The sequence below is a fragment of the Amblyomma mixtum genome, chromosome 7 (assembly GCF_055824585.1).
Source record: "Amblyomma mixtum isolate Tamu chromosome 7, ASM5582458v1, whole genome shotgun sequence".
In the NCBI taxonomy this organism is placed as follows: Eukaryota; Metazoa; Arthropoda; class Arachnida; order Ixodida; family Ixodidae; genus Amblyomma; species Amblyomma mixtum.
Window position 1 is genome coordinate 47,730,877 of NC_143018.1, and position 26,337 is coordinate 47,757,213.

Sequence of the window (26,337 nt, forward strand, 5' to 3'; positions counted from 1 at the left end):
CCGTCGTGAGGACCACGTGGTCCTGGAATGGGTACTTTCGAGAATTTTCTACTCATGGATACGTGACTGAGGCAGAAGTATTACGGCGCAGGGCCGTTACTCAAAGCTGTAACGGGAAGAGGGACGATAACTTGCTGGTTTCTCGTTCGCCAATTCTCAGGCTTGGGCTTTCAGTCGGGACTTCAATGCATTTGCTAAATCCGGTGTGCACTAATCTCCGGGCCAGTGATACGGCAAAGTAAAGGGTGCTGCATCTATATGTTTGTGTTCGCTTTATTTGTTTATGCATTTGAGCAACGCCAATTCTCGTTCTCTGAAAGGAAATGGCCTCCTGACCAAGGCCTGTCCTTGCATGATACAGCAACAGTGAAATCGTCGGGTGAGATCTACAACAGTGAAATCTAGCGTGGAGAACCTTTAGACACAAAACACCATCAACACGTACACAGCACTACACTCCACGTAATATGCAGCATTAAAGAACAAAATAAGGCATTTAATTAGCTGTTCAAAATTTCAATTCATCATGAAGTTTAAGTTTATGAAGTCGCTGAGAGCAAGCGGCTATCTTTTTTTTTAACACATTTCTTAAGGCGAAAGGGAAGATTTTTCACACCTAGGAGTGGGAAGTGCACGTCCTTGATCAACAAATGAAGGTCATTACGATTTTCGCATGAAAACATTGTCGCTGAGGGTGCTGGCTGCCGCTATCACAAACATCCTTTCCATCAAAATCACCTCGCGGGCTGATGTCCTGTACTCCTGGGCCGAAAATTGTATTCATGTGCCATAAACCTAGAAGGAAAACTAAACTTTGCCCCGTAATGAGCGGAGAAATATGCACATAAGGGCGCGAGCTTTTGGTGACGTACTGACGAAGTCGCACTAAGAAAATCTTGCAACACAGCATCCACTTCTTCATCTAGTTGATCGACTGTGGAGAAGGCAGCCGAGTTGCACGCCGTTTCCACAGGTATCCAACGAGGCGTGGCATAAAGTCAGTGAGTCAAAGCTAGCGGGGGAAAAAGTTGATGCCGCACTCCTGTGGAAATCGTTAACATTGGCGCAAGACACCATTATTCAAATGAGCACTGATACGGTCGCCACCTCCGGTTTGCTACCTTGCTACTTTTGTTCCCCTTGACAAACGGATTTCTGAGTCAGCAATGTCAGACGCGATGTCATTGAGTCTGCGGCCGCATTCAGTCTTCCGCGGTTAGACAGCTGTTATACGTCTTCGACCGTGAAGCCATTTGTCTCGCCGCTTTTGCATTCAGCCTCTGCAGGTTAAGAACGGAATCATAAAGGGTTAAATCAAACACAAAAATAAAAGCGCTAGCGTCTGCACTCGCTTCACTAAGGAAGCCTTAACGGTGTCGAAATGGAAATGCGCCGTCACGGAAGCCTGACGATACATGTGGACCCAGCTGGATCGCCGACTTTGCGAGAGGGCGTATAAAAAGCAAGTGGTGGCCTACACCAGACCACACAAAAGGGACCAAGTACACGCGTGTCTCAGCAAAAAACAGGCCTCGCGAAATTCTCTGGTTAAACTCTACGTAGCAGTGAGGTAGGTTCGGTAGCTGCCTCTCGTCTCACACCTGTGGATAAACTCTTTCCTGGTGTCCCTAGCGCCGGTTACGAAGAAAATGAGGAACCAACTCGTCGCAGTCGCTGTGATACTTTGCAGCTTCACATACATGACGGCCAACGCCAACGGTGAGTAGAGAAATTCAGGTGTTTTGATCTTTGAGACAAAAGGTTCTTGTATATGATCATTCGGCTGTCCTTGTGAAATTCTACACAAAAACGTTGTGGCTGTGCCGCTTCTTGTGGCATGTACTATTGAAACAACTCTCTATCTGGACTGGAAAGATCATACCCACCAATTCCGTACAAAAGCATTTTTGAACGAAATAAGTTTATGAGCGAAATTTTTTCATATGTTGTAAGATTTCACTATAACAGTCAATATATCCGCAGATCTCCGGTCGGCACGCTTGCATTTTTTGTTATTCACAATCTTGCTAACGCCAAAAGCGTTCCACATTGGTTTTCTATGGCAGTCTTAACCGTTCGATGGGAGAATTGGAAACTCTATAAAAGGAAGATTTTCTACACATCGGAAGAATGGTCCATTACCTTCAGTATTTATGCAAGAATGCCTTATACTTTTCCAACATTTAAGATTTTTGTCCAAGAATGTTTGTCACGAAGTGACACTGCATTGACTTTCTTTCACTGCCGAAAGTCGTTTCGGCCAAACTGAAGGAAAAGAATAGGCTGTAATCTCTAACTACGTCAGAAGGAGCAAAGCGAGATAATGGTGTGCCAATCCGTCGCATCATTTTACTAAATATTTCAAATTCGGCGAGGTAATACAGCCGAAGGCCTTAGAAGGAAAATGTAAAACTTGCTCAGTAGCAATGAACCTGGGATTAGTTAATTCCTAAACGAATATCGTGCAGCATTTGTCGCAAACGGTTGGCCAGCTGTGGTGGTGCTTAATTTATATTTGCGTTTATCAGTGCAGTGACGGTAGTGTGGAATAACTTCGTTCGTTCAGAGCAAAGCGACCTTAAAAAAAGAAAAAAACATCTTGTGAAACTGCTCCTAATCGCTTTGCTAGAAGCAATGTCCTCTGCGTTTCTAGTAGTGACCTAAACGCGAGAGATGGTCACGTGGTGACCGCGTGGTCCTCATAGGGTGTCCTGATGAAATCGAGGAAGGTGTGTGGTAGAGCTATTGAGGTCCTTTCTTACGCCGGCAAGGTGCGAAAAGCATGACTTAGCACCATTAACATGTGGTCAGGGTAGCACAGAGTAAGGTGGGAGGATGAGATCAGGCAATCTGCCGGAACAGGGCGATTGCGGCCGACGCAGGGCGGGGCCGATCGGCGATCAGTGGGAGAAGACTTCATCCCTGTGCGGACCAAAGTAGGTGATGATTATGGTGAACCTGCAGTCGGAGCAGGCTGTTCAGAAATGCTGCGAAATTATTATTTCATAGTAGGCCATCTGTCGCAGCTATTGTTGGAGGGAGACGCAGAGAAGGCACGGGGATATTAACATAGACACCTTAACCACGGCAGTCCAGCCATGACAATATACTGAGAGCACGAGCAACCGTAACAATGAAGGAGGGCATGTAATGCGAAGGCAAGATAACCGCTGGCCCTTAAGGGTGGCGGAGTTGATTCCAAGAAAAGGCAAGCGTAGCAGGGGGCGAAAGAGAGTTAGGTGGGGAGATGAGATACGAAGTTTGGTGGGATATGGCGGCAGCAGCTGTCGAAGGACAGGGTTAATTGGAGAGACAAGGGAGAGGCCTCTGCTCTGCAGTGGGTGGCGAGGCTGATGATGATGATGAAGAAGATCATGATGATGATGCTGGTGGTGTACTGCAAAAGCAGCATAGGACACGTTTTAACCGTCTCGAGAATCGCAGTGAAATGCCCACTGAGGGTCCATGTAGACATATCTTTATGATATGATGCGAAAAGTGTGAATTAAGCAGGATAAAAATATTTTCTTCGTGCATCCGCTAAGTTGTTTTCACTCTCGAGTCAGTGTCCACGTTCGGTAGAGTGCGACACCCGTGGAACTCCCATCACCACGTTTCAAATCATTCTGCGAATTCCTTCTATGCGACCAAGCTCAAAAATTCTTAAAAAACTGTAGGGGACATTTAAGCTGCGCCTTAAGGGGATGACGTGATAGGTTTAGTGGGATAGTGACCATATATACGGAATTGATCGTTCTCTTCATTAAATTTAAGATCGGTGGGAGTCCTTCTTTTTCTGGCCCAGTGGTGCAGCGGTTAAGCGAAGGACCACTGCCCTGCGGTGGCAGGTGCATGCTGCCAGTGGTGGGGCTTGTGAGAGTCCTAAGTCGCTCTTCCCGATTGTGGGCAGTTTGCTCAGAATATGATGTGCCCGTTGTGATGACGTCACAAAGTCACGTGACCTAGGTGGCCCACCTGCCCCCTCGGTTGGTCCTCTGCGGATTTTCCATACACTTTTGCTCAAAGATAACTGCACCGACGACGTCGCCGGCTTTTCTGCGATAAGTGTCCTTAAAGCTGTCCCAATAAAAACGCTTTCAGCTAGCGTGGCTTCTGCTACATGTCGCATGACTTTGAACACCCCACCCAGCCGATTTTAAGCGGCCGGCCTTCTAATAGGTTTGAGCACAGGAACAGATAAGCATGGGTGGATGTAAAGATTGAGATCAACTTTGGTAGGAGCTACCAAAGTTTCTTAGTTAACCGCTCCCAATGCATTAATGAGAAATTTCACTTTGAGAAAAACCGCATAGGACCCAACTTTTAGACAAATAAAGCAAAAAAAATCGTTGTGCAAAGATCAGCTCCCGTAAATCCGGCCCTGCTGAGTCAGCGCGGCGAGTTTCCCGGGAAGATTTGGCCATCACTGTCAATATGTTCGCGAAGCACGACCTTGTACTCCGTAGTTTTCTCAGACACAAAGGTGAAAATATTTCCATCTTTTGGTGTTAGCTAATGTGGGCCAGTACATTGCACTAGCCGGAGAATGCTTACGAAAGCATACTGATCTGCTCTGTCGTTGCTGACATGCCAGGTCACGCCACTGAGAATATGGTCCGCCCCTGATCTGCGCCCTAAACCTATGCCTTGCTTGCCCGTGTCGACACAATAGTTGTGATGAAGTTTCTCACAGATCCCAACTTCGTTCAGCACTTATTTGGAGGAAGCCACAGGCGCAAAAAATAAGCAAGCCGAAGCTCGCTTCAACGTTTTAGACTCAGCTGAAACGCGTTCTTGTGTTTCTAACGTGATAGCATTCGAAGCCACATGGAGCCATAATGCGTCTTCAGTTATCAAATTCGCCCATTAGCTTCAAATAAGTGACGTCACCAGACAGGAAATGACGCCACTTCCTGCAAAAGCATCAGCCGCTGCAAATTCTGGTTTGGTTTGGTTTATGGGGTTTAACGTCCCAAAGCGACTAAGGCTATGAGAGACGCCGTAGTGAAGGGCTCCGGAAATTTCGACCACCTGGGGTTCTTTAACGTGCTGCAAATTCTATTGCGTTGCTAATGCATAATGGGAATATGTGTCCCAGTGAACTGTTCTACTCTACGGCCTGTGCGGTTGTCCCGGGATACAGGTTCTCGAATACTCTGTGCAGTGGAAGCCGTGCTCGAGCAACTAAAGCAACTGATTCGAGACTTCGTGCCGGACCAGGCCATGGCACAGCAGTATATTGACAAAATAGACAGCGCGCGAGAGTGTCTCGCCATTGCAAAGGACATCAACCCGGCCGTGATTAAGAAGGTAAGCACAGCCTCCTCAGACTTCGAGTAAAGCGGAGTTTTAAATGAGAATACATTCTCCAGCAGTCTACCATTGTGATAATGCAAATTTTCGCAACATCTGGAGTCATGCTAAGTGCTGATGCTACTTGAACTGTTCAGTAACTATGGTTAGGTTAGTGGGATGCCTGCCGCGCTAGTGCCGTTGCACTCGCATTATCGCCTAGGATAAGCTCTAGTGATTGCCTTTTGCTCAGAGTATTCGAGTAACCGGACGCGGTAACCCCTCACAGTTATTGAGCCATGATCCCACAATGTACATGGAGTCATGGGGAGTACTCAGGAGACACATGGGGTACGTGTACGAAAACGACGTGGGGCTTCTGCCGATTCTGTAAAGCTGATTACAATCGAGGTGGAAGACAATGAGAAAGCTTCGAGTTTTTTTATATCCCCCGACCAGTTTCGACCCTTAATGTGTGCGTTCCCGAGGAGCAGTCAGCAAGGAAGTACGAGGAGGAAACAGGCAAATAAGGGAAATGTTGCTAGCTTTCCAGTATACAAACACCTTAGGTAGTCTCCACGGGATGACAGCTCTTCGTGGTGATGAGCACCGCATATGCACTTTAAACATAAAGGAGTAAAAAGTGAACAAGTTGTACTCTAACTCCATTTCATAAAAGAGAGTGCGCTAGAGGATAGGTTGCTCCGTTTTTACTCCCATATAGGGGAATTCTTGTTTAGAACGTAGACATGACAGTTGGCGCTCGTTGATCTTGGCGCCGATGGCTGGGCATGTCGAAGTATTGGAGGTATTGCTAAATATTGTTAACCATGCTATTGTGCACAGTCATAACGAGAGTCATTTGCTATGGAAGGTAGCCGAGCATCGAGTAATCACTCCCTGCGATTAAACCGACTTTTGAGTTCTTCACTTTGCACTGACGGCGAGTTGCTTTCCGGGAACGAACGTAGTCAGCTTGAATTCGAGTGCAGCCATTGGTAGTGAGGTACTATGAGCATGGCAAGGAGTGTACAGCACCACGAATTCTTCCTTTATGTATGTCCAGTTTGCTGACGGCCTCATCCCAACGGTTACCGAATGCGGTGGCAAATATATGGGCATCGCGGACCCTGCTGAAAAAGAAGCGAACGTAAGTAGCTAACTCCAACCAATTTTATGTCATCCGAAATAGTTCTGAATTGAGTACAACCTAATGTGTACGCAGTACCTCGAAAAGCCGCTTATTGTACACCTGGTATGCTATCCGAATTGCGCGAATACAAGCAGAGGTGTCATTGTAGAGCAGGTCTTGATCGCCACAGTGCACAGGTAACGATGTGAGCACATCACTGCACTTTGGGAATGCGCGGATCCATGACAGTCTTAAAGAAGGAGTCTCCAGGCTTTTCGACCAGAGGACGGGATTGCATATAAGTCAAGACGACGACGGCCGGAAGTAGAACAAATAGATGCAAAATAAAAATAAATATGGGCACAGTAAATAATGCCTGTCCTTCAGTATAAATAGCCCCTTTTTCTCTATTCAAATTGTACTGTATTCATGTTGCCACGGCAACATGCACCCAGTGCGGCACAGGCAGCTGCTTCAAAACGCGCCGCCCGAGGAGAAGGCCATCGGGGGCGCCGCGGGCCTAAAACGGCAGACTGGAGACAGCGCTAGCCGAAAAACGAGTGTCGAAAACAAAAATGAGTGCTCTGCAACTTTGCAGATATGACGACTCTCCCATATTATCCACCTCACCATATCATAAAATATAAATGCCTTAGCAGCTGTCGCTGAATCTCGAGTTACACGTTGGTAACCATCCTGTAACTTTTTTTTTTACAATGCGTGCACGGCAACTTAGGGGATGCTATGTAAAGTGTAAAAAGTGCTCAAATGTGGGAAGATGAACAAGACAGCACGCGAGAGAGAGAGAGAGCAAAGCGCTCTTAAGAAGCAAAGATATAAATTACTGTTCCCTTACTGTAGTGTGTTTTTAGCTTTTGGAAGATTTATCGCATTGCACACACCCTAGGGAACGCCCCGAGAACCCTTACAGATAATGCAAATTTATCACTTTTTCTCAAATGTATTAGTGTGAAGAAGAAGGGCTTTAGTCTAGCCGCGCTGCCATCGCTCGGAGCCTGCTGACCCTGTCAGACCAGGGACTGTTTCGCTCCCGCCTAAGAGCTGACCTAAGCCCCACTTACATTAGCAGCATACAAAGAGATGTTAAGAAGGAAATGAAAAAGGTTTACAACCCTCTGCTTCCAAGTCTCTACTCCTCATTCACGAAGTTCGGCCCATCTTTAAACGTACTTTTTTTTTGCTGTCACGGGAAAAGCACCTTTACTCACTGATGCCACCCCCTTTCACGCGTTCATGTGATCCGTGACGTCATTATGGTAAATTAAAGAGGGAGGTTCACAGTAGTGCTCCGTCCTAAAGAGTCTTTCTGCTTGGTTCTACTTACTCATGCTTGCTTAAGTAATGGCGTGAGCCGCTGGTTAAAGTAACATATTAACGGGACCCAAATGAGATGCACGATAATTACAATATCACCCTGCGGATCAGGTCTGCGTCATTTCCTTCCCCAACGACCCCCTCAGTTTTAGTATTTTTGTGAAAACTAACATTCATGAGCACGGATCAATTTCCTTCAGTGTTTTATGACGCATTGCGTATCCCCTAGCCCGAATCGAAACGATCCGTCGTCACGTTTTAATAATTATTTGCACAGCGTGACTGCCTTGTATAGCCGAGAAGGTGAATGCGAGTCGTTTTGGGCATAGCTCTCTCATACTCCACGATCATCGCTAACCCAGTGATTCTGCAGCTATGTTAGTTCCTACTAAAATGAATGAGGATTACAGTGGCACAAGAAACCGAAAGCGCAATGGAAACTGACACCGTAGTACCGAGGTAAATGCAGCGAATACAACGTCTGAAAGATTGAATTCGCTCAAACGAATTGTTTCACTTGTTTTCAGATGAAGGCCTGTTTCCAGGAAAAGGCGGACAATTTCAAGGTAAATATTTTATCACAACTGACCCGCACATGCGTTTTATGAAGGAAAACACGTATCATAGTACAACATTTCAGCTGGGACATCGATTTACTACTTGTTTTGAACAAGCTGTCTTGCACAGAATGACTGCAAGCGGGAAAATTTTTGCGAATTGCCTGGCATTACATTGCAATGAAGACTCGTGTGTAATCCGAGGCTGTCCAGACACAACGCCAACCCCCGTCTCACCTAAGGTGATCAGCAGGAGTTTGACCCAGACGATAATCGCGGCAACTTTGCATACCATGTATACCAATTAACACAAGGCACCCATTAGCGCCAGGCAACGTCTTAGGTCGCCTGATGCTTTCTGGGAATACTACTTCTGGCTGGCATAATACATAGCGACAATCCTCAAAGCGCTTTTAAAATTACGGATGACCGCTTAAAATAGCATTTTGAATAAAAGCTGTGAGTATCTCGATACGGTATATGCCCTGAGGTAATAAACATCGCTTTACGAAAAAAAAACCTTAGTCTCCAAATTAATGCAGTTCATGCTGCGAAAGAGGCACAAATTACCATTGTACCAGCTCTTCCTTCGTAGTGTCTGACAGAAATGTGAAAACACGAGCGAAACCCCCCAGATTTGCGAAATACGCTTACATTGTTCGTACAAATGCCGTGTGGCAGATTCTGGTGCAAGTCATTATTTTTTAGCATTTTTTGAAGTAACTAGTCAAAGTGGACGTTGGAGCATGCAGAAAGAGATGCTATTTGATGGCTGTTTCAGGAGAAGCAGCAAAGGGATTGGGAACGTGTCATGTATGCTCACTGCCCTTGTAGCTAATCACAGGCGTGACGGCTCACTGATAGCTTGCGTGTGTGTATGTACGACACAGAGCGAAGCCATTTATATATATTGGTTTGGTTTATCGCGGTTTAACGTCGCCAAGCGACTAAGGATATGAGGGACGCCGTAGTGAAGGGCTCCGGAAATTTCGACCACCTGGGGTTCTTTAACGTGCACTGATATCGCACAGTACAGGGGCCTCTAGAATTTCGCCTCCTTCGAAATTCAGCCGCCGCGGCCGGGATCGAACCCGCGTCGTTCGGGCCAGCAGCCGAGCGCCGTGACCACTGAGCCACTGCGGCGGGGGCCATTTATACATGACGAATTCTGAATAATGAATGCAGGTGCACGTGGCACATGGATATTGATTAACAACTGCAAGATGCGGCTAGAAAATCGCTGTTTTCTTACCTAAACGCAGGCTTCCAGTGGAATGACGGCTGCGGAAATAGAAATGTTCGACAAAACAGGGGTAAGTGCTTCGCTTATTACGTCACGACGCTTTCCCGCTTGTTCATTGCACAGCCTTATGTCTCTTGTATTACCAACCTTCTACACAATGTATGCAACAGATTATCGATAATCTTAGTGGTAAGTGATAATGGTAGTTACAGCCCTTAGGTTGATTGATGAACGCCGCCATATTATACTGGCGATGAAAAAAATGAGTTACTTACACATGCTCGGTATGCAAATGTCCCATCCGGATCAAAAAGGCTACGCTGAAGATGGCTATGTCACGAGCGTGTAGGGCTGGCTCTCACAGAATTACCATCTTCGGCTCCAAGGCGAAACTGCGGTGAAGTGCTGCGCGCAATGACCAATGACTTCTGCACAGGATAATGGCAGTATGTATTTAATGAAGAAGTGAAGGCTTCGGTGGTGCCGACGAGACATGACACGTGATTACGCACTAAAAAGAAAGCACTTCGGACACTCCCACAAGTTCATACTGTACTCTGGTCCTTGGGTACTCGTAGCCGCGGCCTTAGGTGTTAGAATCGAACGCGGCAACAAAACACGTAGACCATCGCCTGTTTCGTGTTCTTCTTCAAGGCTGGGCCTACAATACCCTTATAATAATAACAAACGCGTAGTTGACAAGCCTTTGACTGTGCACTTTTTCCCAAGCTAAATTTTTTTTTACTTGAATATCATTACAACGACATAAAAAAAAACAGTGAAATAAACGTGCAGGAAAACGCTGGTCCTAGCCTTACTAACGGCTGGTACATTTGACGCGCGCCAGTAGACCCGACAATGTGATGCGCTTGATGCTAATTTTGCCCTTTTCTCTTTTCCTTCCAGAAATGCATCCAAGAAAAAGTTAAACCATAAACCCGGGTCGACCAGAAGCTCCGAGTTTTAGGATCCAGCCTGTAGGTAAAGAGATAGTTGACTACACGGCTTCATCACAGTCAGTGGACGCCGAGTCAAATAAAGTGCGTAAAAAAAAACGCCTGGAAGAGTGGCTGTATTCGCGAAGCAGTCTGCACAGAGGAGGAAGTTTCGCGGCCATATATGGCTATCCTGGAGCGGGGACAGACAAATGAATATTATCTGAGACTCAAATGGAATGAGATTAAGAATGAAATAAATACGCCAGAAAAAATTATCGCCATACAAAAGGTACTTATGTCCTCCATAAGATAACATCTGAACAAACACTGAAACAAGCGCGGTCTCCGACGCCTGGTTGTGCGGAGGAGAGAACACCGCGAAATCCTCGTTGTTCCCTGCGTAATGCTTTTCACTTTTTCTGTGCCGACCTGGTTCTCCTTAGAACGCGGGCCAGTATTCTGGAAGTGTTCTCAAGTGGGCATGTCCACTTCGGCCCGCGTCAATTCGTTGAATGCCAAAAGCGCAGGGGACGGCTGCTTGACGACAGCCTACCCATCCTTCCAGCTGCGTCACCCCGACTGAAACTGGCTTTGCCATTTGATGAGTAATTGTAGTGCGAAGGTGAGTTTTGCACAACCCGCGGTTCGAATACAGTCAAACCTCGTAATAAAGAAATGGTTTCTAACCTAATATTGGACATAACGAAGGAATAGCCATGCACCTTGACAGCTCCCGTAGATTCCATTAATCTGATACCTCGTTTTTACAACGTAAAACTTTCTAGAACTGTACCGTATTGTGCGTTTTTATCGTAAAGACTCAAAATTTTTCTTACCTCAACCGCTGGCTCGTTTGCGGTGATACTGCACACAGAGCTTGCGTATTATGGTAACTTTTGTCAAGTTTTACAACGGTACTTACTTAGTTGAGCCGTGCATGATGCAAAAGCGTAATCGTCTGCGTCGAGATCGGCGTAACGAAACCCAAAACACCGAGTTTTTTGCTGAAGGGCGGCAGTAGCGCCATCTGTCTTCTGCAGTGGAAAGCGTCACAAGGCGCCAAGGCGAGCGTTGCAAGGAACTCGGGCCCCTTGAATACGCCGTTCCGGCCTTTTCGTCTGCTTCAACTGAAGCGCTTCGAACATTTTCGACCAACTGAGCGGAAAAAATGCCAGAATCAACTATTTTAACGAGGCTTTGCATTAAAAGAATATTGTTTGACGTCTTTTTTTCGTCCAATGATTTTATCGAATTCAGCTTATATCGTCTGCTTTCGTGGCTCTCCTAAAGCGTCGGAGGACGACGTCGCGAAGTCCTGAGCTGTGTTTTTTTTGTTTAATTTCGTTGTGGAAGACAGATGGCGCTATTGCCGCCCTTCAGCAAAAACTCGGTGTTTTGGGTTTCAGTACTCCGATCTCGACGCAGACGATTGCGCTTTTGCATCATGCACGGCTCAACTAAGTAAGTACCGTTGTACAACTTACTACGATACAAAAGTTACCATAATACGCAAGCTCTGTGTGCAGTTTCACCGCAAACGAGCCAGCGGTCGAGGTAAGAAAAATTTTGAAAGTCCTTACGATAAAAACTCACAATACGGTATATACGGAACCTCCAATGAACTCCACAGGCATTTCGGTCTGTATATGTCGAATTGTAGTGGCGCCGAACACTTCTGTACTTCTTCGATGTAACAAAGTGAAATCGCTGCCATAACCTGCTCCGTCTATAGTGACGCACCAAACACGTGGGAAGCTGATCCCGGTACAAGTGGAGCATGCGCCGATCGTTTTGTGCGGCCATATCGCTAGCTTAAGCGCGAAGGTGGACGTTGTCGCTCCCTTCTTCGCCGAAAGTCGGGTAAAAAAACCAATTTGTTCCATCTTCCCGTCTGAAAAGGGCTCGCTGACAGGGCCCGATACTAATCTCGTTATAAGTGAAATTTTGGCTTCTCTTTGCGCAGCATGGACGCTTTGTTGAAACCGCTTGTTAGTGCGCGTGGTGTGCTTGGCGGTAGCGATCGTCGTGCTGGTTGCATAGGACAGGGCGGAAAAAGAAGGCGCACAACATTTCCCGTTGACCAGAAGAAAGAGCTCACCGAAGTCTTCGGCCGACGTGCTGATGAGTTGCGCAGTGAAGCGAACCAAAACGGGCACTTACCACGAAAATGCTGCCGCGCGCCCTCTTTTACAGCGGTCCGTATCGGCTTTAGCTCCCAGAAAACGCAGCTGAAAATTCTGCATAGCGTTCTCCCCGTTCTTTACGACATTATTTCGATAAAATCGGTGTTCTAGGCACTGAGCCCATGCCGGCCAGGGAAAAAAAAGTCGTGCGTTGAAAAACCTGACATATTCGGTTGGTGTCACCTCGGTCACGGGGTGGGCCCCCGTAGCTCTTGTTAAAGGCTCCCGTAAACCACATCGCCGGTGCAGTGAGCGCCGGCTACACGTTGACATGCGACAGTTGCAACAGAGGTCACGTTCCGCTATAACAAAAAAATCGCGAGGCCCCATCGACACCGTTATAACGAGGTAAATACATGTACAACCAAACCAGAAGTGCACCTGTACTGTGCGACAACTTTTTCTGACATTGGAGCGGAGGCTAGGGAGCCGAAACGCGCCCCCTTGTACTACGCAGCGAAATAATGTCCCCACTTGCAGTCATTAGTTTTCTCTTAAAATATTGTATATTTTTAATATTCATATTTAAGACATATTGCTAGCACAGCTTCCAGCTTTCAACTTTGAAATAAAAGTAAAAAGCAACCGTGGCTAAACTCAGCTGAGCCAGGATATACAAAAGCTCTGTTAAGCATAGTTACCTACGGTTTAGCTTTGGCTCATCTTAATTTTTTCAAGACTGCAACGAGAGCAAACTGTTTCAGCAAAAGCAAATCAAGCTATGCATTACGTCACACAAGTGCAAGAGCGAGCGTCCTGAGCGGCGAACGTGACTGCCAAGCGCAAGAGCGAGTCACGTGACACGTCACGTGTCACAACTGGCGAGGAGGAGCGGCCGAGCAGCAGCCAGCGCAGCGGCGGACGTGGCGTCGGCGAGTCATGTCAGCTGTGGAGTCAGTCAGCTGTGCCGTCGGCGAGTCACGAGGCATCACGTCATAGCCACGTGCGGTGCGCTGCCCGTTAGGTCAAATCGAACAGCCAGTGTACTTCCAGGCTCAGCACGGGAAGAGAAGAGCTTTTCGCTGTAAAAACAATTTTTGTGTTTACAACAAAATGGCTAGGCACGCTTAGTTACAAGAAGCTGCGCCAGCTGCTCCAGCTACGGAATGAAGTAGCTGCGGAGAGAGCAACGCACATGGCTGCCGGCTGACGCATGGGCCGAACTGTTTGGCGAATTGACCCACGCTCCGACCCAACAGCATCCTCTTCATTGCCAAAAAAGAAATGAAAAGCGATGTGAAAGACCTACCCTTCCATTCATTCAATGGTTTTAACGCGATCCCGTTGAGGTTCCAGTTCTGCAGAAAACCGGGTGTCGTTGTCGTTGGCGTTCTGAACGAAAATTCCCAGAAAAGCAATCTAACTGGGCTACCAAGGTCACGTGATGTTGCGGCCTCATCACAGCCTGCTAACTGGACTGTGAGCAAACTCACCACTCTGGCAGGTGGCAGCTATGTTAATGATTGGTCGCGAGAGGCTGCCAGGGAAAAGCTACCTGGATCGCACAAGTCCCACCGCTGGGAGCACCTGCCATCGCAGGGAAGCGACGCTTCGCTTAACCGCTGCACCACTGCGCCAGGAGTGATGTGAGGATTCATACGGATCTATGATTTCAAAGTAGAGAATGACCAATTCCGCATATATGGACACTGACGTATTGACGCTATCGCGTCACACCCCTAAGGTGGAACTTAAGTCCTCTCCAATTTTTAGGAGTGCAAAGGCGACACCTGTGCACGAGAGGTACTAGTCCACCTGTTAACTGCTATAGCATGTCAGTTGCAAATAAATTTCATGGCTCAAGCAAACCTGATGTGCCATATATTTCGGAAAATTCAAGGAAGGTTAAGAATTCAGCGCAAGCCAAACTTGGGGCTGCTGGCCACACCTCGACCCTATTTGTGGTACATCGCATCTGTGGTCGTTTTACTTCACCCTGTAGTATACTAAAGAAACGAGCTGTGGCCGCATCGCGTCTTTCGACGCAGTCTCAATGACGGAGTGGAGCTGTGAGGTCTGAACGCTGGCGCCATTCCTAACGCTCTTGGATAAAAAAATACATGTTGTTAAGTTGTAGGCCACTCTTAAGGAAATATTTAAGGTAATGGTGCAGTCTTTCAATATGTAGCAAAATCTTTCTTCTAAATTTTTTCCCCACGCTTGGACGGCGCAGTAAAGACTTACATAGACAACTAATAGGAACCTTTAAACGATGGCAAAAAGGTTAACAAACACAAAAAAATGAGAGCCTGTCGAAGGGAGATCTGCGGATATATGCGAAATCTTGCAATGTATGAAAAAAATCGCGTTCATAAACTGGTTCCCGTTTAAAAATGCTTTTGTCCAGAATTGTTGGGTACGTCCATATGAGACTTCTATACCAACATGTTTTATTTTGTTCCTTTGAGAAATCCTACGCGTGTATGAGTATGCGTGCGTTGTTTTCTTGTTTGTGAGTCTTTATTTGTTTTATCTTCCTCATCTGGAGCTGTCTATCCACGGTCTCAAGCCTTCGGGCCATATTGATTTCACAGCCGTGCATTGTAGCACTTATGAGCCTTATTAAGCACTAAGCATCGGTTAAAACGTGGAAAACTTTCGTCCTCAACTTTCAAGACCCTTCGGCCTTCAAGGGTACCACAAGTGCTTTTCTGCACTGCTCAAAGCTGAACCAAACAAAATGGTCTGAATACTTTCGATGAAGGATGTAGATTACCGGCGAAGATTTCCACCGGTAATTGAATAGCTTTCTCCTCTGCTTGGCTGTCTCTTGCCGCGCATGGTTCTCACTGTTATAACTAAAGAGCAAATAGAGGGATGTGAAAAAGATATTTTGAAGCAAAAACACACACGTTATCAGAAATTTGAGACACATGGTAGCCGGCGCCTCTAAGCATTGCGGCCGATGCCGCTTCAATGTGAAAACATGTCCAACATTCCTCGACACAAAAATTTTGAATGTTAGGATATTGTAAGGTATTGTAATGGAAATATTGAAGGAGATATTCTATTCTTCTGATATGTAGCAAAATCTTTCTTTTGCAGTCTTTCTATCACTCTCATCGAGCATTTAAGACTGCCATTCAAAACCAATGTGGAACACTTTTGACGAAAGCAATAACGTTAATAGCAAAATATGGAAGCCTGTCGGTGGGAGATCTGCGCATATATAGATTATTATTATGAAATCTTACAATATACGAAGAAATTGCGTTCATAACAAACTGGTTCTCGTTCACAAATGCTTTTTACCGGAATTGTTGGGTATGGGCACTTTTTGGCATCTGTTATCGATCATAAAATGGATTGGGTTTTACCACAAGGTTTAGAATACGTGATCTCCCGCACATGTCAAAGTCAGCGGTGTCTCGATTGTTGCACTAAAGTTTGTTCTATAACAAGTTAATGTTTAAACAATGGGAATCCATGGCAGGTCCTGGATTTTTAGACCTCAATTTTAATTGTAAAGAAAATGTGGAATACAGTAAGGTAGTGTCTCATTTTGCATATTAAAATTGAGTTGATAGTTGCACTTCGTCCAGTCCTGTATCGTCTTGTTCTTTTTATACTCAGCGCATTTCTGCCACAGATCTAAAAGTAGTGTTATGAATAGGTTAAAGGTAACGGTGCATTTTTCCGATGTGTAGCGAAATCTTTCTTTTAAAGTTCATTCATCGCACGCATCGAGAAGTTAAGACTACCACAGAAGACCAATGAGGAATGATTTCGACGATAGCAAAAACGTTAACAACAAAAAAAATGCAAGCCTGCTGACGGGCGATTTGTGGATATATTGATTGTCGAAGTGGAACCTTTTGATATATAGAAATATTTCATTCATAAACAACTTCTCGTGGAAAAAAATGGACGAGTCCAGAATTTCTCGTTATGCGATGACAGAAACATGAATTTTATAGAGAGTACTCCTCCAGATGGCTTTTTGCAATTGTACAATTCGAACAACGAAATGACTTTCTATTACCGAGAGCCATGTTTGTCGACAATTACCCCTCCTCACGCTGCATGGCTGTAGGCGAATGCGTCCACACGTACAGTCGTGGGCAAATAGAAAGAGCCCTCCCTCTTGTTCGCAAGCTTGCCACTCTGAGTGGGGGCGCCACCGGACGAAGCCCTCGTTCTGTCGATGTCGATGCTGGCCGACTGTACATATGCGTCGTGCCGTTGCAGAGTGGTCTTACTCCACACCGCCCAGATAAAGATGCTCTCCGATCGAACCTGTGCTGCCACCTTGTACCATTAAAAAAGAAAACAGATATTCGTTCATTGTCTTGCACGACGTGATGCCTATACAAGACAACTAGACCGCTGTTCCGAATTCCTGGTAATATGCGAAAAGATTGCCCTTAGAAAAATATACAAGGAATGCAGAACTCCAGTGCACAAGTTTGTCCCTCCTGGAAATCATTATTCAAATTCGACCAAAGCACCTGGTCATTCGTTACCGTGGCTACGCATTCTATCCTTTTATTTTTTTTCGGCTGTCTTTTGCGCACATAAACGTTCGTAACAGCAATATGACGAACTGAATGCAATTAGCCACGCCCACTGTTCATCGTCGTACCAGCTGGTACCGCCTCCGCAATTTCGATCGCGCGGCCGTTTGTAAGGCCATTCTGTATCCGGAAAGCAGTCCACAAAACAACGACAGTGTAAACAGAGAAGAAAAAGCGTCTTTCATCGTCCACGCTTCATCAGAACTTCTGCTGTGGATGCCGAAACGCATGGTTGCGTAAGCAACTGTATAAATGTAGATCTAAGTGGTTCCAGCATTCCCGACAGGCCATATAAAAGCGGCAGGTGACAAACATCGATCAGACCAGCGAATGACTTGTCTCTACGTAGAATAGTCGTACCGTTCTTCGGCAATTGACACTCCGGCCCTGCATCGGCATCTTGTCCCGTCATCTGGATAACCTCGTTGCTGCTTTCGAACGCCCTTTCTCGAGTGTGCGATGCCCCGACTTACAGCGATCATCGCGATGCTGTGCCTCCCATTCCTGGTGGCCGACGGAAACGGTAAGTAGACTGATTTCAAAGGATTGTTTTCTGAAGTACTCACTTACAATAGTTTATGCGTAACATCAGGGAATGTGAAAGATGTGGGAGCCCATTGTTTACGCCTCTGTAAACGTTGCATTGGCAGGCAGAGTGGATACGAAAAATGGCGCAGCAATTTCCGGCAGAAACCGCAAGGCTAATCCTACCTGTAGCTTACAGCATCTCAACTCAACTCATTTGGATATGAAAAGCCTGTGGACCTTAGTGGCATGCAGTGTTTCCATTCCTTAGAGTCTGCGCAAAAAAGTGCGATGACAGGAGGCTGGAATTAGCACAGGGTTCATGCAAAAAGGAGCCATCACGTCCGATTTCCCTAATTGCAGATTATGATGGTAACGCCAACGAAACAAGTTTTCGGCGCTGTAGTTGACGTCACTGAATCACAAACTACTCAATGCCCGCAAAAGGCCATGTTATAAGAAAATACGGCATAAGAATGTGATGTAAAATTCAATATAAAATGCCCGTGTTCACAACCACTCCAATGCCGACAGAGGGAAAGAAACTACTTGTTTCGCTGAGTCTGAAAAGGTGACATCATCATTTCAAAGCGATTCTTTTTAGAGACATATTCAAAAACAAAATTAAAACTGTTGTAAAAGATTTTTGCGTTCCGCGGAGCTTGCTATTGAAGCATGGGGTACCTGAGCTGCAGCTAGTTGGAATGAAAGGGACAGGGTGGAGGCAGGAAGGAAGAATTGAGGAGGGTAGCGACAGGGAAAAAGGACAGGGTAGAGGTACTATCATAATGGAAAGAAACGTTCCGCTTTTCGCATTTATTTTCACGGCGCTTTTACGTGGGTGGTGAGAAAAAGACGTTAGAGTCGTCCTAGAAAGCGTCACGAACAACTTTAGCATTTTTTTTGCAATCACCGAAGCAAAGGCATGTTTAAAAGAAATGCGAACAGTGGAGCGCCAGGGCTCCGCTCTGTTCGTGTTTTTTCCCATTATGATAGCATATTCAAAACAGTATAAAAAAGCGCGACGCCCGTCCTCAATTGTCCGTGGAGCTCAGCAGCTAGCGGACCTTCACGACTTAGAGTATTGTACTTCGGCAGGACATGAAACGCCCAAAATGGGAACGTGACGCTCTCTGAGCGTGGTCGACTCGGTTTCAATGGAAGGGCAGCATAGCAGAGGGCAATGGATAATCAGAAGGGAGGATTACGTTATGACATTGCTGAGACTGATCGCCCATGCTTCCACGAAAGATAGGTTAGTGGAATTTAATAGAACAGGCATTTGTCTAGCAGTGCGCTTATCTCTGCGGTCATATAGGTGATCAGCATGAATTCCTTTGGACGTTACGTACGCGCAGTGAACGCCATCATCGACCGGCTCAAGTCCATGGTGCGCCAGCTGATTCCGAACGAAGCCATGGCGCAGCAGTTCATGGACCGCATCGAAAACACGCGCGAGTGCCTGCTCATGGCCAGGGACATCAACCCGGCCATCATACAGCGGGTGAGTGCCCCGACTCGGACATGCGAAACGAACCAGAGAACAAATCAACCTGCGTACAACCCGGGCATAGGCGTGCCGAGGTCAGCTTTGCCCCGAAGTAGAAAAAGTCGAGTTTTCTGATTTTCTTAAGGTTGAACCTGACGTGTACACTCTTTGTTTGGAACAACCATGGACAGCTTTCAAAGACATTCAGCGAAAGCGCCATCTATTGGCCGCCAGTTTCCAAACACGCGTAACTCGACGGAGATTGTTCAACTAGTAATTTTTGGAAAACTTAACACTATCGACATATTCAACGCGAGAATGATGATTATGATAACGTAAGTTGCCTTCTCGGCGCAAAAGTTGAATTATAAATTTCTTCCTGGTTCCCAACAACAATTTCCGACGGCCACTGAAAATGGATGGATGTTTTAAACATTCTAAACTGCCGCGCTGATTTTGTGTGTTCAGCGCCACGCGGTATACGGTGGCGACCCTGCAAACTAGAAGCGTTTGCCCAGATTTTCTGGGTTTGTGTCTTATTGAATATGGAAGTCCAACCAGAAAAGCAGCATTCGCAAAAAGAAAAGCAATACAGCACTGCCATATTTCTTAAGCAGCACTATAGTTTTCCTTAGTTGCCTTACGACGGCGGTCAAATATATGCGAATCTATAAGCGAATATATTCGCTTTCCCCATTCATCATTTTTCTTCTTTAGATTGCTCACATATTTTTGCCATGCAAAAGATTTATAATCCGATCTCTGACGGAATACATTGCTCGCTAAGGGCAAGATTATATATATATATATATATATATATATATATAGGGTGAGCGCGGGTTGTCCTCAAGCCAAGATAGTTTACCTGAGCCTACGTACACCTGCTCTATATATCAACAAGCATAACCGAAATGCATTTCGCTGCGTGCCCACTGCCCTTTCCGTTGCTTCAATGGGAGTCTCTTCTTTTTGCCCAGTTCACCGAAGGTATTATTCCCACGGCAACGGAATGTGCCGCCAGAACCATAGGCATCAGTGATCGCCAGCAGAGGACCGATGCGGTGAGTATCGTATCACGAACGGCCATTAGCCAACTTCTAGATGGAAGTGAAGGCAAAAAAGTTCGCTGTGGCTTAGCTTGGTTAAGCCCGGTAATTGCGAAAGCAATATCCGTACCTACGCCATGGTACAGCTGGTAGTGTAGCTGGTGGTGGTGCTTGTGGTTAGACTTGTGGTGATGCATCGGTTATGCAATCCAATTCAATCCAATCTAATCCAATCCACTACAATCCAATCCACTCCTATCCAATCCAATCCAAACCAATGTAATCTACTCTAATCTAGTCTAATCAAATCCAATCCAATCCAGTCCAGTCCAATCCAATCCAATCTAATCTAATCCAATCTAATGCAATCAAGGTCAAATGAAGGTCAATGGTGGTCACCGCCGCGGCACGATGGTGGTAACCGCCGCGGCACGGCAAAGGCGTGAAAGTGCAAGTAGTATTGCTTTCGCAATAAAAGTGGATAGCTCCCGTGTGACCTCTGCCCCGAAAGGAAGTGCGAAGGCCCACGGACTATGGCGACCCACGAGAATGGCGCAACAAGCGTTGGGATGTCCCTATCGGGTCGACCTAAAGTTTCCTGGATGCCCACCCTATCCACGGGAGAAGCGACAGCGATAACTGCGTTGCACTCCCCCGCATGACGCCCACCGCTCCCATACGTACCTAGGTCACGTGACCAAGCATGGCACATTCATCGATAGCAGCCGCACGTGCCCATGTCTATGCAGATGAGCCCTAAGTGAGCCTTCTCTTTTGCCTCCATCCATTGCATGCTTGAGTTTCCATTCACGAAAAAGCAGTAAAAAACCCTTTCGAACGTGCAAGCTGCGAAAGCCCTGCGACCGGCAGCAAGTTTCTACCAACGAGCGGGCCAAAACGCTAATATTCACACTAGCAAGCAAGACCTGCGGCTCGCTTTTCCCGATGGTCTCGTTCGGAACGAGTTGTCGGTCTTGACTTTTAACGGCAATAAAAAGCCGTATGTAGAGCAAGTTTCGTTTACTCCCGAGGCGACGCTGTTTGGTTTTAGAGGTTTGCGGGTTCCAGTCGAAAGGACAAAAAAAATTGGCAGTGGCTTAGCTCTGGTTAAGCCTGGATATACAAGCGAAAAGCTGCATTTATGCTTTTTTTGACGTCATGGCTGTCGCAGTTCGCGCACAATGCACTGGGAGCACCACGGTAGGGGTGTAGATTTTGAGCCAACTCCCTCGCTACCACTTCTGGGTCTTCTTTTCTTTCTTCCATGGCGAATGTCTGCGCCTCTTCTACGGCCGCCGCCGCCGCTCACGCGTGCGTTCTCGCAACGCCTTGCGAAAGAACCTTCTCTTGGGACGGAGATCGCCGTCCCAACCGTCCCAAGCGGTTAACCGATGTTGAGGAGAAGTAACGACCGAGCGCGCTCCGCGGCGCGCGGCCTCTTCTTTGTCCGCCGCCGCCGCTCGGGCTTTATCGCAACGCCTTGCGATAACGCGATAAGACCGCGATAAGAACCGCCAGCAGCGGCGAAGGGTAAACAGGTGGCAAGGAGGAGAACGGAGGGGGTGGCGAGGAGGAGGAAGGGCGCGCCGCGGCGGCGCGCAGGGGTGGCCCACGCGAAGCGCGGTGTTGACGAGCCTAGTGAAGCTTTTCGCTTCAAAATCGAGCAGCGTGCTACCGCCCTGCGACTGGCGCGTTTCGACTGAAACGGTCGCACTACCTCTGCGACCCGCAAGTGTGGTGGGACAGACCGGTAATGCTACGCCTGTATAGCTAAGCATCCGTCATGCGCTCAATAATTCTCTGTGTTCTCACAGTCCATTCCTACCCTCCCGCATACAAAGCTATGTTTACGCTTTCCGTTTGCAACCACCTTCTTGCTGTATGATACTTATGTAGTAACTCTAGCTCTTATTAAGTCGCCACGCCACCTATCGGACGCGCTGCAAAGCTCCCTCAGTCGCGCCGTCTTATCAGTAGGGTCGGCTATCTTGTCTATTTTGTTCCGTGGTAACGATATGCATCGGCATTGTTCTTTACCAGGGATAGTCTTTGATGCACTTGACACACCAATCTTTGTAAAAGGAAAACGTTATTGCGAGCAAGGCGGAGCTCCATTTGTCATCAGAGACCGCGAATTATGTGCACGGAGTCGCTTCACTGCGAGACACTGAACGATATATACAAACCTTTTCCTGTTATATTTCGGGTCCTTCGGCATGGTAATAGACTTAGTGGCGACACATAAGCCATCCGTGTTTTTGCAGAAGCTTCTAGGGAAGCTTTACTTCATTTTTTTTTTGCGATTTTATTCTTTACTTTTATCTCAGTAGTTAAACTAGCATCCACAGGAGATGCTTTGAAAGTCCTTCAGCTACTCTGCTTGAGTTTAATTCTGCCAACGCCTAAGAGTGCGGTTCAAACTAATGGCACAATGCACACAGCCACTCATCTCAAAGGTTAAACACAGTTAAGAACCCATCTTTCTGGGTATACCGATATAGAGGATCAAAAGCTGAAATGAAGTATTGCAGCTACGAAAATCCTTTTACTTCAATGGCATCGATAATGCGGAATCACTATGATAAAGCAGGTTTTAAGTTATCTTGCAAAATAGACATTGCAACTTGCACATGAAAGCTTATTATGCAATGAATCTTGTTTAATGTTCGTCCAACAAGCAATTGTATGCACACGCGACTGCAGCAACGCATGCATTTAAAAAAAAGTGCAGCGACGAATTGCGTACTATTTAAAGTAACGCGAAACCATTACACTTTGCAGCTGAGGACCTGCTTCCAAGAGAGGGCAGACAGATTCAAGGCAAGTTAATTTTTCTTCCGTTCTACAACCCTTTTTCACACTCCACATTCTCAGCAAAGTGCCTTCTTTCTCGCTTATTATCTAAAATTTTCCTTTTTTCGAATTATCTCACGTTTCGCTCATCCTGTGTCCTTCCTACGTACTTGTGGTTAGTGTTAACGGCCAACTAGTCCAGCAACACTTTGAACTCCAGTGTATATGCCCTCCAACTAAACTGCTGCCTTTTGCATGCAACCTCGTCCGTAGAGCGCATAATCTGCAGGTTGCATAAAGATTGACTTTTGCGGACAGCCTCTGTCTACAACTTGCGTCCACGCCATTCATGAGCTAAGGGAGGCATTCGCCTTAAATAGAGATGACATATATGAACCCTTTTGAAATACGCATTTTATTCATGCCCCATACGGCAGCCTTCGTCGATGTGAACGAAGTAGCCTGAATACTTGCTCTTTGCCCGGCCATGTTAAACAAGACATCGAAGCAGGACTAATGTACATATATGATGTTACCGAGCTGAGCTTGCACTAACCTTAAAGGAGCTCCTGTTTTTTTCGAAACCAAGAACATTTGGCACTGCGAACTTTACCCAAGCACAGGGTCATGAATTATAAGGAAATGACTTACCGGTCATGAGGAAAATGACTTCTGCAGGCGCTGCAGCGATTCTATCCCAAATATGCAGCCATAGCTTTAATGCAATCAATATTAAAATTAGTTGCCCTAAAGCTTATCCCATGCTGTTAAATCGTACCCCAACTAGACGTAGTCTCTGCACAAGTGCAAGCGACCTCATTTTCCTTCATGTTATCTCCCAGGCGACCAGCGGTATGACTCCCGACGAGATGACCATGTTTGACAACGCTGGGGTGAGTCCTACGGGCAGTACGCCATGCCATTTTTAGACGTACTATCGCGCTCAATATGAGTTGCAACGCGCGGTCATCGACCGGGGCTCGTTCCGTGGTGTGCCTCCTCCAAACAGTCGCTCGGAATTCTGGGAGAAACATTTTCCTGAGCGGGGGGGCTGTTGTTTCGTGGAACAGCAGTTCCTCCCAGAATTCCCAGCGACTGTTTGGAGGAGGCACACCACGGAACGAGCCCCGGTCGATGACCGCGCGTTGCAACTCATATTGAGCGCGATAGTACCAGCTTGTTTAAAATGTGAACTGCCCGGTACTGGCGTCCCACTCCATGCAGTATGCTGACTGTTCTATACCTCACGATTACCCCCTTGTTTTACCTTTTATTTGCATATATAACTGCAATACGTTGTTGTCTGCCTTGGTCACGTGACAACGTTATTCTACGTGTGAAGGCATACACTCGCGTACTTGCTCTTCTAGCTTCAGCTTCTGCGCCCTGCCTCAAGCACGTCGCCTCTGCGGCTAGCGTCTATGACCCTAAATTCGGGCCTGCACGTAATCCTTAACGACTACTAGCGAGTACTATACGAGTTGTGCAAGTTTTGATGCGCGCATCAGGAACGAACTGTACGTCATATGACTGTAAGGGGGGGGGGTCGGTGACAGCATGATGTCCTTCTGAAGCGGTTTACACAGCCTCTGGAGTGTGAGTACGGCTTCTTCAGGCATATAAGCTGTTCAGCGTCAAAAACATTAAAACCGAAATGAGAGGACTGACCAAAATAAAGACTAGAAGTGATTCTAGAAATCTACGAGTGCTATTAAAATTTTGAAGACACGAAGATTCTCGAAAGGTAGGAGACACAGCAAATGATTCTATGCTGAAATCGAATGCACAGCTTGACGAAGTGACGAAAGCTTAAGCGTACAAGAATACGGGGACACGTGAGCGTGTGACAAACATTTACTACTTAAGGGTTGGGGGTATATGTTGCAGCACTGGGAGTGGGGTCCTCAATCCAGAGCCCCAACATCCCTCAACGCTGCTTCAGCCAGGCGAACGAGCCGACGCTGGTGCTCCGGGTCGGGTGCGCGAAAAACGCTCTACCAGTCCGCTTGTGCTAGAACTGGTATACGAGCGGCCGCTTGAATAGGATGGCAGGCCCAGACATTGTGGTAGGCGGTTGCTAGAACCCCACAGGGTGGACATTCAGAACCATAGCGGGCTGGATGAATACGGTGGATACGATAGAGGCAGGGGAAAATGAGTGCGAGAGACACAGGAAACAGCGCTAACTTGCAAGTGAATTGACAAGACGGAAGCATTTACTAGTATACTATACTGAATGTACGACGAGACGGAAGCATGTACTAGTATATACTAAAGCTAGCTTTATAAAAAGAGGCAGAACTCTATGCCAGCGCGAGCCACTTCCATACAGGAACGCCATTTTCTTATCCGACAGATTAACCGACTCTATGCTGGGGCACTCAGCTGCCTTCTTGCGAATCGTTCTCGCTTCTGTATTCACAAGCATGTATCGGTCCGTGCTCCTCGCCTAAACCGTGAGCTCACTGAGCACTGGCTCGCAAGTTTTCCTGGGGCAGTCATGGCTGTGCTTTGTAAGGCGACCATATCTTGATCTTCATGATGTAAACAGCGCGAACTACAAGGGACAAGAAAAGAAGGGACACAGGACGAGCGCTGACTCGCAACTAAAAGGTTTATTCACTGAAACTTTCATATATGAAGAAACAATCAAGTGCTGTGTCCCTTCTTTTCTTGTCCCTTGTAGTTCGCGCTGTTTACATCATGAATATTTACCAACTCGCCCAACTGAACGTTTTGCTAAACCATATCTTGATCCTTGCTCACTGCTTAGAGCACTGCGTTGACTCCGTGTCGTCAGTAAAGTTCAGTTGCAAGCTAGCGCTGTTTGCCATGTTTCTCTTTAGTCACCGTATTCCTGTACTATTGAGTTTTCGACACAATTATGAGCGATCAACTAACGTCCAAGAAACAGCCTAGTTGTACGCCATTCCTCGACAGATGACGGTGAGTACGTTACCGCTTTCATATCACCTACACTGATGTGACGAAATACACTAACCGCGCCATTATTTCATATTGTCGTTGCTCGGTTCTGTGCGAGGAGATGTATGTGCTGAACCTTTACCTCGTACTTTGTGTCAAGGAGCTCATCGGCAATTATCTTCCAGCGATGCATACAAGAAAGAGTGCAGCCATGAGAACCTCCCACAAGCCCAGGACTTGGTCTCCGGTGCTACTTGTAGGTATATAGACACAGCCGTGTCAATAGCGTGCGTTCGCTGTTGCTCAGCAATAAATGGAGAAAAATCTTGAAATAAAAAATAAACGCTCATTGCATTTACTACCTT

The 26,337-nt window shown here is 46.6% G+C and overlaps 2 protein-coding genes across 3 annotated transcripts; both read left to right on the top strand.

Moving 5' to 3' along the window:
• Positions 1–1,434: 1,434 nt before the first annotated feature.
• On the top strand, positions 1,435–10,608 carry LOC149335950 (uncharacterized). 2 transcript variants are annotated; one of them, XM_089554600.1, is made up of 7 exons: positions 1,435–1,570; positions 1,633–1,719; positions 5,165–5,310; positions 6,359–6,442; positions 8,287–8,325; positions 9,579–9,629; positions 10,466–10,608. In XM_089554600.1, exons 2-7 carry the CDS (start codon positions 1,650–1,652, stop codon positions 10,493–10,495), a joined length of 420 nt encoding a protein of 139 aa, XP_089410726.1. In that variant the 5' UTR covers positions 1,435–1,570; positions 1,633–1,649; the 3' UTR covers positions 10,496–10,608. The 2 variants fall into 2 exon arrangements, with proteins under 2 accessions (XP_089410726.1, XP_089410725.1); XM_089554599.1 differs by having other exon boundaries at positions 1,484–1,719.
• A 6,890-nt stretch (positions 10,609–17,498) lies between these two features.
• LOC149335951 (uncharacterized) lies at positions 17,499–26,330 on the top strand. The gene is made up of 6 exons (XM_089554601.1): positions 17,499–17,717; positions 19,078–19,223; positions 20,186–20,269; positions 23,036–23,074; positions 23,890–23,940; positions 26,158–26,330. The coding sequence occupies exons 1-6, from the start codon at positions 17,654–17,656 to the stop codon at positions 26,185–26,187; spliced, it is 414 nt and encodes a 137-aa protein (XP_089410727.1). The 5' UTR covers positions 17,499–17,653; the 3' UTR covers positions 26,188–26,330.
• Positions 26,331–26,337: the final 7 nt, after the last annotated feature.